This window comes from Prunus persica, chromosome G6 (genome assembly GCF_000346465.2).
Source record: "Prunus persica cultivar Lovell chromosome G6, Prunus_persica_NCBIv2, whole genome shotgun sequence".
In the NCBI taxonomy this organism is placed as follows: Eukaryota; Viridiplantae; Streptophyta; class Magnoliopsida; order Rosales; family Rosaceae; genus Prunus; species Prunus persica.
In genome coordinates, this window is record NC_034014.1 from 29,574,351 (window position 1) to 29,591,484 (window position 17,134).

General features: G+C 36.4%; 4 protein-coding genes across 4 annotated transcripts; 3 read left to right on the forward strand and 1 right to left on the reverse strand.

The window, feature by feature from the left end:
• LOC18775025 (auxin-induced protein 22B) lies at positions 1,056-2,405 on the reverse strand. The gene is made up of 3 exons (XM_007205878.2): positions 2,022-2,405; positions 1,581-1,889; positions 1,056-1,458 (listed from the first exon to the last, which is right to left on the reverse strand). The coding sequence occupies exons 1-3, from the start codon at positions 2,228-2,230 to the stop codon at positions 1,383-1,385; spliced, it is 594 nt and encodes a 197-aa protein (XP_007205940.1). The 5' UTR covers positions 2,231-2,405; the 3' UTR covers positions 1,056-1,382.
• LOC18772877 (auxin-responsive protein IAA16) lies at positions 8,850-10,852 on the forward strand. The gene is made up of 5 exons (XM_020566397.1): positions 8,850-9,373; positions 9,818-10,047; positions 10,147-10,282; positions 10,362-10,423; positions 10,529-10,852. Exons 1-5 carry the CDS (start codon positions 9,072-9,074, stop codon positions 10,564-10,566), a joined length of 768 nt encoding a protein of 255 aa, XP_020421986.1. The 5' UTR covers positions 8,850-9,071; the 3' UTR covers positions 10,567-10,852.
• On the forward strand, positions 12,776-13,589 carry LOC18772596 (pathogenesis-related protein PR-4-like). The gene is made up of 2 exons (XM_007206053.2): positions 12,776-13,120; positions 13,217-13,589. Exons 1-2 carry the CDS (start codon positions 12,857-12,859, stop codon positions 13,385-13,387), a joined length of 435 nt encoding a protein of 144 aa, XP_007206115.2. The 5' UTR covers positions 12,776-12,856; the 3' UTR covers positions 13,388-13,589.
• LOC18773035 (pathogenesis-related protein PR-4-like) lies at positions 15,543-16,422 on the forward strand. The gene is made up of 2 exons (XM_007206287.2): positions 15,543-16,028; positions 16,181-16,422. Exons 1-2 carry the CDS (start codon positions 15,762-15,764, stop codon positions 16,349-16,351), a joined length of 438 nt encoding a protein of 145 aa, XP_007206349.2. The 5' UTR covers positions 15,543-15,761; the 3' UTR covers positions 16,352-16,422.

The window sequence follows — 17,134 nt, forward strand, 5'->3', positions numbered from 1 at the left end:
ATTGTTATGTTACTTAGTATTGTCATGGCCAACATCACTCTCATATTTGAAATGCCATATAAAAAGTTTTTAATACATATTTTTCCCATGTCTTCAACTTTTTTTTTTCTTTTGAATTGCCAGTTTACTTTTAAAGTTTAAAGATTAAGCATTACAAAACAACGTAGTTTTAAGCGTGCAAGTATAAAGTCAATGCGAAGAAAATTAGAGGATCCGACTTTTTCTGTTTTGTTTCAAAAATTGTGTGATTCTCAGTAGTTTGAAATAAGTGTTGTATAAATAAGTTGTTGTGTAATAAGTCCAATTTATTTATATATAAAAAATTAACTTGATGCTCTAAATCAAATTACGGAAAAGTATTTTAATGGTAGAATAACTATTCGGAACATGAAAAGGAAATTCAATATGCGTTCAACTTATTCGCAGCTATCTATATTATATGAGGTGTGTAATTGTCAGTCAATTTACAAAGAATAACTAAATTCTAATGTGATACTCATATTGTTTGATTGAAGGGAGGGGGCAAGCCTTTTCTTTTCTTTTTCCAAAATCAAATTGCTTGAACTGGTTTGTAATATGAACTTATGAAGGACAAATATTTGGGATCTGGTTCGGGCCGGCTGACACTAGTTTCTTCTCCAAATTGGAAAAGGAAAAGTCGTGAAATGTGTATATATAGATTGCTGAGACTTGTTTGTTTGACAGTCAGGAAGAGTAAGAAGGATTTTTCTTGTTAAGCTCATGGCCGAGTGGTGCACAGAATTTGCTAAGCTCATGGCTGGAGATGGAGACGATTTTCCAGGCACCAGCTGGGTTAGCAAGCACTAGGAAGGGCAAGAAGGCCAAAAGGAAAGCCAGGGAGAAGCAGCTCCAAGAGGCCACAACACAAGGCTTACTTCCCTTCAGAAAACCAGAGAATTAAAGGCTGCTGGCATTGATGTTTTGCAGCAGCCAAAGACGAAATCGAAGCGAATAATAGACTACAATGCAGAAATCCCATTTCAGAGGAAGCCTCCTCAAGGCTTTTATGATGTTACTGATTTCGACCAAAAAAGTTAATGAACAAAATTGCTCAAAGGCATGCAGGACAGTTTTCTCATTGATGCAATACTCAAAACTTTTTTTTTGTTTTCGTTTATCTTTTCTTTTCTTTGTACAACTCTTCTTTGAAGAGAACATGGCAAACTATACATGAAAATGTTTCCTTCTTTCGAGAACTCCTTCCTTGTAAAAACTTTCTATCATTACAAACAACTCTAGTTAAGTTTCTGTTTCTTTCAGCGAAAGCCCAAGCAAGCAGCTGAATGTGTCCTTGATGGTCTTCATGACAGAAAATATATTTGATATAAGTCTCTTCTTCTAATCGTTTAGTTGTTGATCAATCACAGCGCGCAGCCTAAGCCTTTAGCTTCTGAACCCTTCATGATTCTCAACCTCTTGCACGAAGTGATGAACATTCTGAACAGAAACAAACACCACCACATGATCAGATTTGAGTTTCTAAAGAAAGTAGCTAGAATAAATAAGAGAATTGATTAAGGAAAGAGATGAGAGAGAGAGAGAGAGAGCAGATAACTTACTCCCATGGAACATCTCCAAGCAGCATCCAATCCCCATCTTTGTCTTCATATGTAGGCACAAATTCTGATCTGTTATTGTACCCCAAATCCTTCTCACAATAATCACCAACTTTGAACTTGAACATGTCTTCCAGGGCTTTAAGCAGCTCTGGATATCCTCTGTACACCTTCAGATCCATCTTTCTAAGATATGGAGCTCCATCCATGCTTATTTTCACATAAATCCCACAACCCTCCGCCTCTGTTTTCTTTGCTTGCAAGCAATTTTTCCGGTACGATCGCACTGGTGGCCACCCCACTACTTGTGCCCTGCAATATAATACCAAATGCCATATTAGTTAACCTCAAAAATCCATCATCAACTATGCTCTGGAAGAAGAACATAATTAATTACACAACTTAATTATAATTAGTATGTAGTTATATGTGGCAGTTGCTTACATGGAGGGAGGAGGCTGAGAAATTTGTTGGTCACATCTTTTGGCAGCTGAAGAATACTTGTCTTCGTTCATGTCAGCTGGCAATGGTCTTTTGTTGCTCCTGTTGATTAAAGCACTAGAACATGTATTGTGCTCAGGCTCCTTGGTGCCTGGGAGGCCTAATCTAAGCTCTGTGGCTTCAAAGTTGAGATCCTGCTCAAACATTGCCATACTTTGTTTCTCTCTGTTTTCTGCAGCCAATCCTGACAAATATGGATTTCTGGATTTGTTCTTCTTCACAAGCTTTGACAATAACCAACCAAACCCGCGCTGAATTCTTCTCTATTGCGTTGATGAAGGCTAAAGAGAGGGAGATGTAGAAAAATATTGTGTGATATGCCAAATGAAGTTCAATGTTATTATATAGATACAAGTAGAGATAAAGTCATAAAGGCAAACGACATTTGTCTACGGAAACTAACAAAACTAAGTACACCCCCACCTTCTCTCGTTTGCGCGTGCGTTCCACTTTATATTACGTGTCGATGGTAATATGTATTAAGTAATATTCTTTTACCTAATAATTTGATAATTTTTAGATATTATGTTGTTAGATTATCAATTTAAATCGTACATTCAATGAAAATTACAATACTCATAAAAAATAACGACCTAACCTGTTTCACGAAAGAATATTTTCATCATAATAGTAATAAGTTGCACAAGCATTTTACACCCACGTGAATATGTAACTCTTCACAAACATATGGTAAACATTATTCAATTGAACAAATGGGAAAGTAGATGTCACGCGCCATAAAATAGCGTGCAAGATGAAGCTTAGGCACCATGAATTTAGACATGGGCAGCTATGGTGTTTGTGACATGAGCAGCACATTTGAGGCGGTTGCCCCTGTATATTGGGACAAGCTTGGGACAGAGCTTAGCCGCCCATATTGAAGACTTTTGATTTATAAATCCAACGACCGAGATGAAAGAATCGATTCCGCGGGAAGAGATGTGGGACCGTCGGATCCAGAGGGGCTGGTGGGTGCATCCCATGTGAGGTTTGGGCCCACATGGGCTGTCGTTGATGGGCAAGGCAAGGTGTAATGGGTGTGGGCATGGCCTTTAATTCGGCCAAAAGTTAGGGAAGGTTTGCATGTGGGTATGGTCAAGCCCCACGAGCCCTTGCCTTGATGCCCTCCGTTTCTTTCGAGTCCAACGACATTACTATTCATTTTCTTTGTTTTCAGCATCATCTTCTCAATATTCAAATTCACTGAAATTTAACAAAGAAAGTCAAAATTAATTATCATCATTTTTATTTTATTTTAAAAAGTCGTGTAGACGTGAGTTAGGTTAATTGAACATGATAATGAGTCCACCTTCTACAACAAAGTTCAAGTCCCATTCTCTGTTGATTAGATAAATTTATGGTACGAGTCCCTCCTTTTTTATAATGAAGGAACCATTAAATAAGGAACCATTTCCATTTCCAATTCATCTTAAATTTTGCCTTATATAATGAAATTTTCAGTGTTTGTTTTATATAAACATTTTATGTACTCTGTTACTGCACTTTCATATCTAAGCTACTTTTGTTAGTTTCCGTAGAGTTAGGTTAATTCATTAAAATTAGTTCTTGGAGTAATGGTAATGTAAAAAGAGTTAGGTTAATTCATTAAAATTAGTTCTTGGAGTAATGGTAATGTAAAAAGAGTTAGGTTAATTCATTAAAATTAGTTCTTGGAGTAATGGTAATGTAAAAAGAGTTAGGTTAATTCATTAAAATTATCTTTGTGGGATAGAATCATTATAATCATTGGATGCTCTGCTAATGATATCACTTTCTCGTTCAACGTTTTGAAGGATTCATCGCTTTCTCATTCAATTCTTGGCAAGGTAGGAGGGGGACAATCCACTCGTGGCCCTCAACAAAGCCACGTTGGGGTTTTCGTTTTTCCCTTTTGCGTTTTATGTGAAGCTTATGATCAAAGATTGCTTCCAAAAAAAGTAAAATGAACTTACTACGTAATGCTGTGCGTTTTGATTTTCATAATTATATTATATGGTGTGAAAATGAAGCTATCTTCTTCCACCTCTACCAAGTAATCAATTCTCGGAACCTTTTGGCACCAAATAAATATGTCCCGGGCACTTAATGAATATTTTTATAAATTCTCTTAATTAATTAATCGCTTGTACTAAAAAATAGTAATCAAAACTCGTGCTTGTCTAATTCGAGTTTTTGCTTATTTTATTTTCAAAAAATGGTAAATATATAAGAATATAAGATACGAAACCATGGGCGCTGGCGGATACTACAACAGTAACGTGGTTGTTGTTACGTTTGGCTCCACAGAAAATTTGCAGGGCTGTACGGACTGAAAATGGTACGGGAAAGATTAAGACCGTGAAAGAAGATTAAAAAAAGGCTATAATTCAGGCTTCAGCTATCAGCATCAGCCTATTAAATGACGTGTCACACGTGTGGTGTCTTCTGTCCCGGTGAGAGATGGTGATGGATTGTGTGTGCTACTGGGTTTGCACACGTGTGGGGTCTAGGGTGTAGGATGCTGACAGTGGGCCATGGAGATTTGAAGTGAGAGATGGACCCACGCCACACGAGGGCTGACTGTGGACTGTGAACTGTGAACTGTGGATTGGTTGGCATGGGCCTTCTCTCTCTCTCTCTCTCTCTCTCTCTCTCTCTCTCTCTCTCTCTCGTTTTGTTTGGTGGTGAAGGTGAAATGAAGGCAGGTCCTTGTCCTTGTTTGCTTTCTTGAGTTTCTGTGTTTTGTCAGCTTTTATGAGAAAATTCAATTAAAAGATAGAGCAGTTTGTTTTTTGTTGGCCATGCATGGACCATGGAGTACGAGCCCATCCATCAATATCAATATCAACATGGCCATGTATATCACAAGAACTCCTGTGAAATGAAGATAGAATTGTTCTGTTATTCCGGACTAAGGATAATATATAAAATGAAAAAGACATTATGTTTGCTATATGATGATTAATTGAGAATAACAAAATAATAATATTATCGTACCACACAAATATTAATCTTCTTCATATATCCATTTATATATGGATATAATTCTGCTGTATTAAAAATTGTTATGATTTTCGAAATATTAGAATCTCTTGAGGATTTATTTTGTAATTTTGTTTTCTCCAAAAAGACTTGTGAAGTAGAATCATTGTATCATTACATGACAAAGTATCTAGTTAGTTTATAATATAAATATATAGTCATGTACCTATTCTTAGCATTAATAATATAGATAAATTCTACACCATTTTATTTCTATAAACAAACCCAAAAAAAACTCAAAAATGACAGATGGCCCTATTGAATTTAATTTTGATTATTAAATTACTTTGATAACCTATTAAGTTTTTTGAGTTTTTTAATGAGATTTTGGAGTTTGGTTTATTTTAATAAATCAATGGCAGTTTTGTAGTTTAAAAGAAGTTAAAAGCCTTTTTTTTATGCTATAAATGAGCTTTAGGTGTGTTTCTAAAGTCCATTATATGTATATACATTTTTTAATAATAATTTAGGCTCCTATGTTGGATATAATAGTGAATCTCCTTTTATAATATAACTATCATATTTTTTTGTTGCGTATCTTTATTAATATTTTGTGACAGAATCTTATCAACAATGAAAATTTAGAATAATTTTTTCCTTGGCAGTAATAAAAAATAATTATTTGCACTAACACTCCTTAAGATTTTTGGGGGTTTCACAAAATTCCTTTAGGTCTCATAAATAAGACGAATATTCCTTAAGATTTCAGTTTGTTTTCACAAAACCTCTTTTCGTCCAAAAATGCATTATTTCATTGAAAAAACACTTATGCAAATGACAAAACTAATCTCAAATAATTTATACCCAATCTAATGTCAAAGGCAAATTTTGTCATTTGGAGAATCTTTTTATATAAAATCATCAATCTTTGGATGATAAATCAATGAAAATGAGTTTTGTGAGAATGATTTAAAATCTTAGAAGATGTTTGTGTAATTTATAAAACCTCATGAAATGTTGTGAAAAAATTCGAAAATCTCATAAAGTGTTAGTGTAAATAGATAAGTTCTAAATTCTTGGCATACACTGGTATGTGACCGTCCATAAAGATTATAATTAGTTTCTTTATAACTAAGTAAACTCCAACCAATGAACAACCAACAGATCATCACTTTCAATCATGATGTATCTATTCATGATAGATGAGGTGCTTTATCTAGTTTCCCTTTCTTTTAATTTTAAAATAAGATAGATAGCACAAAATCGAACTAGTTTCCAAGTGTTACCCAATTTCACACGTATAAAGTCAGCAACAAAATTATGCATGCAAATGGAATGGGGTTGCAATTATTTCAACCTTAGACATGCCGCGGCCTATGAAAATGTCAGTATTACCCATTTACAATAGACCTTATCTACCAAAGCTGCTTTTCTTCTTTCTAGATTCGAAAATATTTAGCAACGTAGGGTGAGTTTGGGCATGTATGAAGCCAAGTTTTTATTTTTATTTTTTCTGTTTTCTTTTTATCTTATAGTACGAGGCTACGTGACATGACATGATAGCCCAAATAATACGAAGCTAGTCGAACTGATAAAAATGAAGTCTTTGTCAAGCAAATCCCCTAAAAAAATAGAAAAAAGTCCCATCCCATCTGGCAGTGGCATCTACTGTTGGTGGTTAGTGGGACCCAAACAGTCAGTGCCCCCTATCTCCTTCTAAAATGGAATAAAAATTGCAGTGCCGCACATGCGATAGTTTCTCTCAGCCCAGAGTTGACTTTTTCTTCCGCGTTCCCTCTCTCTCTCTGTGCATTGTGTTTTCGCTGAAGTTTCATGCAAAGTTTCAATCAGAGCCATCCGCTTCATGAATTCAACATAATCAACGGGTTTGATGGTCCCGAGGAAAATCCAGTATGTCATATGGTTGGTCACCAAACAAAATAAAAAAAATGCAACATATGAATGGTGGTGTGTCCCTTCACATATATGCCAATTTGCCAAAACAAACTGGAAATTTGTTTGAGATTTTTCTGCCTCTTTGGGTGAAATAAAAAAGCTGGACTCTCTCTATCCCTGGGAAAGTGGGTGCTTTGATGTTCACCACACAAAGTGGACATTGATAAGATTTTGAGCTATGCAAATACTTATCCTAGCTAAAATATATGCTGTAAAACACTATGCTACAAGGCTAGCTAGCTAGCTATTCAAAAGGGTTCCATCATCACGGACCACCACTATATATGCAATAATGTTATTATTGACTCGAATAAGTAAGTTACACCAATTAGATAGTCCGGTGAATCCGTCCCTTTATACACAAATTCGAATCTCGATTATCTAAAATGAATAATTGTAACTTATACATATCTTATGAAGTACTGCAATTTTTCTAGGTATGCAAATTGGGAAGCAAAATAATTCAAGGTACTGTTCCTTTATTCCTGTTTTTTCCTTGTTGAGGACCTAAAAGCAAAAAGAAAGAAAAGTGAGGTGGGTGGGGAGGGTTTGGGTTAGATTTCAAAAGCGATATGGATAGAATTTCAAAAAGCTAGAGTCTATCGAGTTGAAGCACATCAACTTAATAAACAGTGTGTTTTTTTTTTGGTACGTCTATATTTTTAATTTAACACTACTAACTCATGTGGTGGTAATGGAATTGCTTTGGATGAGTCTTCCCTTTCAATCTTACTTTAATTTGTTCGTACCCACTGAAAAGGTCAACATCACGTCACTTTAACCAGTTTGGATGATAAAAGACGTATGAGGAGGTGAGATTTAATTAGGAAAGCTTCAAACGCTGTCCGTTTTTTTTTTTTTTCTTTTCTGTGATGTTTAATGGTTTAGTATACATCAATGATAATGTAGGAAGAATATGCTTGGTTTCTCCTCTTTTTATATGTTGTGTCTTAGTTACAACAAAAATAATAATTATAGTGGCCACAAATCTAATAAAGTTTTCGAATTCTTTTAACTTAAATTATCTTTAACTTATAAAGAATTCATTAGTGTTGTGGTTTGGAATAAATGTTCTGAATTCGAGTCATAGAATTCGTGTAGTGTCAAGTGTGTGTGAATTTAATATGTTATCGTCCATTTCAATAACAAATTTCCTAAAAAACAGTCGTCTTCAACATGAATGCCAATGGAATTTGAAGTGCACTATATATGCTGTGAGCCTAGGGTTAGTTTGATTCGATTATAAACCAAATTAATTATGAGGATGATTATAGTGACCAAGTAGTATTATTAGTTGTCCAAGGATCGAAAGACAGTTGCACTTTTTCACACTCGAGGAGGGAGGAGGGAGGAGGGAGGAGGGAGGGCTAAAGCATATAAAAGCATCTCCAGGGAGAATTGTCTCCTAAAAGAAAAAGGGGCTAAACATTTTGTAAAAGTTTGTAAAGTTTGGCACAACTTCTAAAAAAAACCGAAAAATAATGAATAATAAAAGTAGACCGACTGTATAAAATAAAAGAGTGAGGGAGATTTTAGAAATACAAAAAAGAAGCTAAATAATAATGTTTTATTTTGGTGGGTTTATAAAGTTTAATAACTGTTAATGTTTATAAAAGTGTGGAAATGAATGATTAATTATTGGTGGAGGTGGAGCCCAGGGCGCCAAGGAAACAAATAAAAGGGGAACAGAGCCAAGTTGTCCTGTGTCCACTTGCCTTTACCACAATCATTCCAAACCTGACATCACCCGTGACATCAGTTTTCCGACAAGGCCCGAGCGATCCAGCAAACTGCACCCTCCACTTGGCAACATCTCCACCGTCTAAAGCGCCCAAAAGATTCTAGACCAATACCATATATCTTCTCAGACAGGAGCTGATTTGGCCTTCTTCCAAAGTTACACGTTTTCTATCTAGCGTTCCTCTTAAATTTGCACCCTCTTCACCAGCATATTATAACTAAGAAGGATCGAGAAAGCTACAGCCCATTCTAAACCAGCAAACAAAGAAAAAGAGAGAAAAACCCTTAGAAGAAGAAGAAGAAGAAGAAGAAGAAGAAGAAGGAAAGAGCAGCACGATGAGTACCGTGACTCATGAAGGGCAGCATCAGAAATATAGCTTGATAAATTTTGAAGAGACTGAACTGCGCCTGGGGTTGCCTGGTGGAATAGCTAATCCTGGAAAGGATGGAGAAGCTGCCAAGAACAATGGGAAGAGAGGTTTCTCAGAAACTGTTGATTTAAAGCTCAATATCTCATCTCAAGATGAGACAGCTGATGAGGATGATCAAGATCAACAACTACTGGAGTTGAAGAAGGAAAAGAATGCTGCTGCACCTGCTCCCGGGGCAAATGACCCATCTAAACCCCCTGCTTCCAAGTAAGTGATATAATTTTTCTTCTTCTTCTTAGATTTCATTTTAAGCACAAAGTTATGAAGCAATTACAACTCAGAAAAGTAGAGTCTAACCCAACACAACTAGGGTTTTAGTTTGGGGAAGGAGGATTTCAACAGACGACTTGGAGTGCAGAATAATTCTTCTTAACCACTTAATCCACAAGACTTTCGCGGTTTTTAGTTTAGAAAAATAATTGATGTAGAAGAGTATGGACTGCGTAGGTTGTATTATTATGTATTACGTATTGAATTGGGTGTTTTGGAATGCTTCGGTTGGTTGTCGGATGACCAAGGAAACGAACAAAACATATGGAATCTTATTTGCTTTTTTTTCTCAACCACAACCACCAAACAAGAATTAAGGACAGCTCATCAAAAAGTAGAACAAGGTTCTGACTCATACGTAACGTTACACTAATATTACAGGGCTCAAGTTGTGGGTTGGCCACCCGTCCGATCTTTCCGAAAGAACATCGCGACCGTCCAAAAGAAGAGCTCGGACGAGGGTGAAAAGAGCAACAGCAATATCAGTGCAGCATTTGTAAAAGTAAGCATGGATGGGGCGCCCTATCTGCGTAAAGTTGACTTGAAGTTGTACAAGAGCTACCAGGAGCTGTCTACTGCCTTGGGGAAAATGTTCAGCTCCTTCACCATCGGTAATTTTTATTATTATTATTATTATTATTATTATTATTAATTTTGTTTAATTGTTAATTACTTTTGATAATATTTTGTTTAATTTTGGAATATTGAAGGTAACTGCGGGTCAGATGGAATGAAGGATTTCATGAACGAGAGCAAACTGATAGACCTTCTGAATGGTTCTGATTATGTGCCTACTTATGAGGACAAGGATGGAGATTGGATGCTTGTGGGGGATGTGCCATGGGGGTAATTAACTTTTTAATCAAATTCAATAATATTTACTAAGCTGCAGTGCATATCACTCATTTTGCTTTTCATGTCACAGAATGTTTGTTGATTCATGCAAACGCTTGCGGATAATGAAAGGATCTGAGGCCATTGGACTTGGTTTGTACCTTCATAATTAACTACATCTATTACGGCGTACAAAGCATGTCGTAATTAATTAACCCAACACATGAAATTTATTAATTGTTTAACTATAATTTGCAGCACCCAGGGCCGTGGAGAAGTGCAAGAACAGATGTTGAAGTTGGTTCGCTGGCATGGGCACAATCAAATGAAAGCAGACCGGCTCTAGAGGGGATGGATGTGCCTGTCACTCTGTACCATGTTTTTATTTTATCTTTTTCTTCTTCCTTTTTTTTTGGGTCCTTTGATGTTTTAAAATTGTAAGGAAGAATATATTCGGAGATTTGTTAGGGACAAGAAGTAAAAATATATTATAGAAGATGTTCATAGTGGCTCATGTGCAACTTTATTTATTATAGAAGATGTTTAATAATAATATTGCTAGTAATGTTTACTTGTCAACAGTATTCTTATTCTCCCTAATTTTTAATGCCTCGTACAATCTTGTGATGATGATGGGATTCTCTGCATTTTGTGGGTTTTCCTATTCATTTTTTAAATACAAATATATGCAAGTTTTCAGATCATCTGACATATAATTTTAAATTATAATTCATTTTACATGGTTAATTGACCACAAATATTATCTTAAGGACAACATTAGTGGATTTGACACATAAAACGTTATCTTCTACAGTTGTATTCATATATATAACTTTTTTTTTTAATTGGTTGAGAACTTGAGTAGATAATAAATAAGATCCATGAATCTTGTGATAAGGTGGAGCAGGATTCCATGTGGGTATTGTTGGTGGAATTTATTATTTTGATTCATTAATTATGTGTATGCCATAATTTAGTTAGACAGCAATTCGTACCAAACGAAAGCTGTCGAGTCAGATACGCGATTTTGTTACGGGGGGAGGAATGAGAAAATATATGTAACTATACATGCATATATAGTTATGATGTTGCCGTGTTAATGAGGTCTAATAAAGTCATTAAAAAGAGGTATTATTTACAAATTAGTGGTTTCAAGTCCAAATTCTAACCAATTAATGTTGGTATATAATAGATATGAACCAGTTCGTTTATATATCCATGCACCTCTCAAGCATTTTAAAAATCACAACAGGATTAGAGAAGAACATGCATGCATGAATAACCTTATTATTGCGCAAGCAGGAATGCCGGACATGGTGGTTCCTTTCTGGGGCTTTAAAGATCACCACCCGCATAAAACTTGGGATTGGAGAAATTAATTTGCCCTTTCAAAGATGCCTAACGATGCAAATTTAAAGTCAACATTTTGATTATATATTCCTTCTCCTTGTGGTAAGAGAATATCTTCTTGCTTTATAAACATAAAACTAGGGATTTGCAAGTTGCAACAACATGTTCTTTCCTTTTTTTCTCAAACTCCAACATGAAACTTGGGATTTGCAAAATTTGTCCTTTCCTTTCCAGGATTCTTTTATCTGTGTAATCGGATAAATACATTCTACTTTTGTTCTCGTTTAAATGTTGCATATGCTTCTTGTTTGTTTGCCTGTGTAAAAAGGCTATATACTTATTTATTATTTGTTTCGTTTATGCAACATTGTGCTTAGCTTTAAATGTAGCCAAGGGTATATCTTAATTTCCTCAAGGTTGAACGCTAGCCTTGGATGTGAAGACAACTTTTTCTATCCCTCTTCATTTTATTTTTGTTTTTGATTTTTTTGATATAAGCGATATTGGAGACGAGATATTCAAACATAGGACCTCAAATGCAAGGGTAAATGCTCTTAATCACTTGAGCTAGCCTACAACCCCCTTCGCTCTTATTTTTGTTTTTATTTTTATTTCATTGTAGGATGGATATTGGACTGGGCTCACTAATTAAACACCTGGATCGTATATCTGTATCACATCGGCCCAAAAAACTTGAGCTGAAGACCTAATTTCCAAGTTGGGCTGAGTCACTATTCCTTGCAATGGCCCAACAATGTGGTGGTTGGTGGCAAAACTTGTTCTGCGGCCAACTTATATGGATATGAATTGAATTGACATGACGATCATATCTTGTTTGTTTGTTTATCCATTAGCCCCAGTTTTTGACCAGATGAAGCACAATATTATGGACCCTCCACCACCTTCTTAAACTCTATCTCTACTTTTGAATGCCAAACATGATAAGTATTTCTTGACCATTGCCATTAGGCTGAGATAGTCTCTTCGCGTTGGTCTACTTTGCTTCATTCAAGTCATTCAAGAAAATGCAAAACGCAATTAATTGCTGCTGACCAACAAGTCCGAGTCAAGCCTGGAAGTCAAGGTTGGCACAAGTGCTGCTGTCAACAGTAATTTAACATCGACCCTGCAAACCTACTACTATAAATGAATGAGCAGTTTAGGTTGCACAACACCTTATATCCAACAATTAAAAAAGATATTATCATATTAGAGAGAGAGAGAGAGAGAGTGTTGATGAAAATGGCGAAGTTAATGTTTTTGTTATTGGTTTGTGTCATGAGTTTGAACGCAGCAAGTGCCCAAAGTGCAAGCAACGTTAGAGCCACGTACCATATCTACAACCCAGAGAAGATTAACTGGGACTTGAAAGCGGCAAGTGCTTATTGCTCCACTTGGGATGCTAACAAGCCTTTGGAATGGCGTCGCAAGTTTGGATGGACTGCGTTTTGCGGACCTGTTGGGCCTCGTGGACAAGCTTCTTGTGGCAAGTGCTTAACGGTACGTAATTATAATTAATTAACTTAATTACAACAAAACAACATACAATTACAAACAAACAAACTATTGAAAATGAATTTTAATTTGATTTTGCAGGTGACAAATGTGAGGACAGGGACACAGGCGAAGGTGAGAATTGTGGATCAGTGCAGCAATGGAGGCCTGGATTTGGACCAGGGTGTGTTTAAACGACTGGACACTGATGGACAAGGCTATGCCCAAGGCCACCTTAGGGTCAACTACCAGTTTGTCAACTGTGGCGATTAAATCTCATGTAATAATAATCCTAATTTTAAGAAATAAAACCCTAGGCTATATATATAGGTAGGGAAGCTGCTCCTTCGGTAACATTTGTTATCGGTTCTCCATCATGCGTGCATGGTATATATACTTATTTATGAAATAAGAAATAATTGATACGAATATAGAAATTGTCTATCTTGTTTGTTTGTTTGTTTATCTCCATTAGTCAAAAAGTAGTTGCCCATATTAATTGAGGTGTCGCTTTTGAATTGCCAAAACATGACACAAATTTCTTTCTTTTTTGTTTCTTTCCGGTGAAGATGATAAGTATTTCTTCATCTCTTGGCTGATACTCAGAATCTGTAGATTGCTTTGGTCCACTTTGCTTCTAATCATTCCAGAAAAAACCAAAAACCAGATAGCAAATAATTAATTTGCTGAACAAGTAATAATTTAGCATCGACCCTGCAAACCTACTATAAATCAGTTAGCAGTTTTAGCAAATGTTGCAGAACATGAACATCACATCCCACGAAATATATTAGAGAGAGAAACAGAGAGCTGATGAAAATGGGGAAGTTAATGTTAATGATGTTGTTGTTGTGATTTTAGGTGGTGCCAGTGGCCAAAGTGCAGATAAATTGGGATTTGAATGCAGCAGGGGTTTATTGCTCCACTTGGGATGCTGGTAAGCTTTTGGAATGGCGCCGCAAGTTTGGATGGACTGCCTTTTGCGGACCTGTTGGGCCTTGCGGACAAGCTTCTTGTGGCAGGTGTTCGAGTGTATGTTCCTACCTAATTAATCGAACCTTTTATTTTTTACAAAGCGATTTCTAAACTAATTTAATGTACAGGAAAGGTGATGGAACTTGGACACACAGACTTAACCCATGTCTAAACGACTGGACACTGGTGGGAAAGGCTCTGGCCAAGGCCAACTTTATAGTCAATTGTGGCGATTAAATCATCTCATGTAATTATCGTAATTAAGTATAGTCGTAAAATATAGTGAAGCTAATATGTGGAAGAAAACAAAGTAATGAATGAAATGTTTTGAATTAGCTAGGCTGCTGCTTGCTGGTAAGGCCATTTCCAATGGGGGCTCTATTTGGGGCTCAACCACCACAGATTTCTCAGTCCAATGCCAAAAAAGCATCCTCAATGGGAGAGATTTTGAGTTTGATTAACTGAAAGAGGAACTGGCTACGAAATATATCTTTAGTGATTATATATACAAAGAGGGCAAAGCAAGCAATCTTTGTTATGAATTATATATATGGCTATTTAATGATGTAAACAAAAACATCATAACTTATCATATCAAGTTATTTATGTCTCATGATAGAAAAGTGAGCGAGGACGGCAGACAGACAGGAAAGCTGGCAATGGCATTGGTTGCCAAACTAGTACCGATGCCAATATCCTTGTTACAAAACAAATGTACATCCACCATATATAATATATGTTAATTGCCTCAGTGCAGTTTCTTCTTGTGAATTTGAGATGGGCTGCGCCTGCCAATTAACATATAACGTTACGTACAATACAAGTATATCCATCGTCCCCCGACCCCCCCAATGGTCATAGTATTTGGCGTGGCTACAAGTTAAGGTCAAGCCAAATTGTTTGTCATGACTCATGACTTATATGTGTCTTCCTGGCTGCTTCTAGATTAAGCACTTTTAGTGACCCGCCATTTACTAAATTAATAAGTGGCTTACTTATTACTTCATACATTAATTGATTAATCGGATGCTCGCTCGCCACCACTAGAATAATAAAGACTGCTTTTCTTTTTCTTTTTTTGGGTACACAAATTCTAACTGGTTTATATTCATCTATGCTTTTCGATTGTGTTTGTAAATCTATGCTTTTCAATTCAACGGATGGAAAAGCCTACCTTACCTTATCTCGAAAGTCGTCTTCTACCTGATTTTGTGCCTTGATCAATGTGTAATTAGATAGTCTATGTACCATCCATTCTACTGTTCCAACTAGTACTAGGCATATACTGTCGTGAAAAACTAACTTAAGATAGCCCCAAAAATATAAAAGCAAACCAGACAAGTGTAGTCTCTCTCTTTCTATATCTCTTCTTGTGCTGTATACAATTGCACAGGCAGACAGGTGTCTCCATGCATGTGCTGTATGCCGTCTTGCCACGTCCTATAGTATATAACAAGGTCGACTAGATAGGCCTCTCTTCGTTCCTACATAAATTGCATCCAAATCAAATGCAAAAATCATTCAAGGAATTAAGTCGTCAAGGTCAGAAGTCGAGAAGGTTAAAGTGGTTCACAATTCATGCACGCCAACGCCATACTGCAATTAATTCCAACATCCCAAGCCAATTAATTAAGGGTAGATTACTGATTGCAACACCACAAACAATAATTATATGATGAGGCCATGTTGCTGTGCCTGTGTGGTGTTATTTTGCATGATTCTGGTGGGAAGTGCTTGGGGACAGAGTGCTACAAATGTCAGATCCACATACCACTTGTACAACCCGCAGCAGAACAACTGGGACTTGCGGGCTGTAAGTGCCTACTGCGCCACATGGGATGCCGATCAGCCCTTTGCATGGCGCAGCAAATATGGCTGGACTGCCTTCTGCGGCCCTGTTGGCCCTACCGGACAAGATGCTTGTGGAAAGTGCCTCTTGGTACGTACATATATATATTTCTTAATCTTATGTTCAATTACAATCTCAATTTACATGTTCCCTTCTTTTCCCTGGTAATGATGATGAAACGTTGATTCGAACTTAAGAACTGTTGACATTGATATTAATGTGTGTGTGTGCGCACTGTGCAGGTGACAAACACTAGGACAGGGGATCAAGTAACAGTGAGGATTGTGGATCAGTGCAGCAACGGAGGCTTAGACTTGGACGTGAATATGTTTAACCAAATTGACACCGACGGCAATGGCAATGCCCAAGGCCACCTTATTGTCAACTACGACTTTGTTGACTGTGGTGACTAAATTATTCAATCCTCTCCATCTAAACCCGTAATACCCCCCTAATTATTAATTACCAGTTTTTATAAATAAGCTTCCTGATGGAATAAGTTGAAGTGCAATTGCTTCTTCAATATTATATATGTATTAATATGTAACCTTGGACCTTATGAATATTGGGCTTTTCCACTGGAAGCCCCTCCTTATGGGGTTGTGCCAATCTTCTTAATTACCAAGTTCCTATCCCGGCTAACTTCCTCTTTCCTATTTGAGCTTCGGCTTCCATTTAGCCCAAACAAAAAATAGACTAACTTCTTCTTCCCTATTTGGGCTTCGGCCCCCATTTAGCCCAAACAGAAAACAGACCGACTTCAATAGTAATGGGCATAAAAGTAGAGAAGCCCCCTTTTTCAATTACGTTCCATGCTGATGTGGCGACGTTGTTACGAATCCTCCTAAATTATAGAATGTAAACAATTATTACAATCATAACTCAAAACAATAGTAATTTAAGTTACGTTGCATGTGGAAATGACGGCGCTGTTAGAAATCCTCACAAATTAAGGTACGTAAACAATTATTATAACAGAAACTCAATACGAGAATAATTTAAATTACGTTGCATGTCAAGATGACATCGTTGTAAGAATCTTTTCAAATTATGATACGTACACAATTATTACGATACTAACCCAACACAATAATAATTTAAATGAAATTATGATATATGCCGCATTAGCATGTCACATCGTTTCCTTGTACAATAAATAGGATCACATTTTTTTTTATATGTTAAAATTAATACCA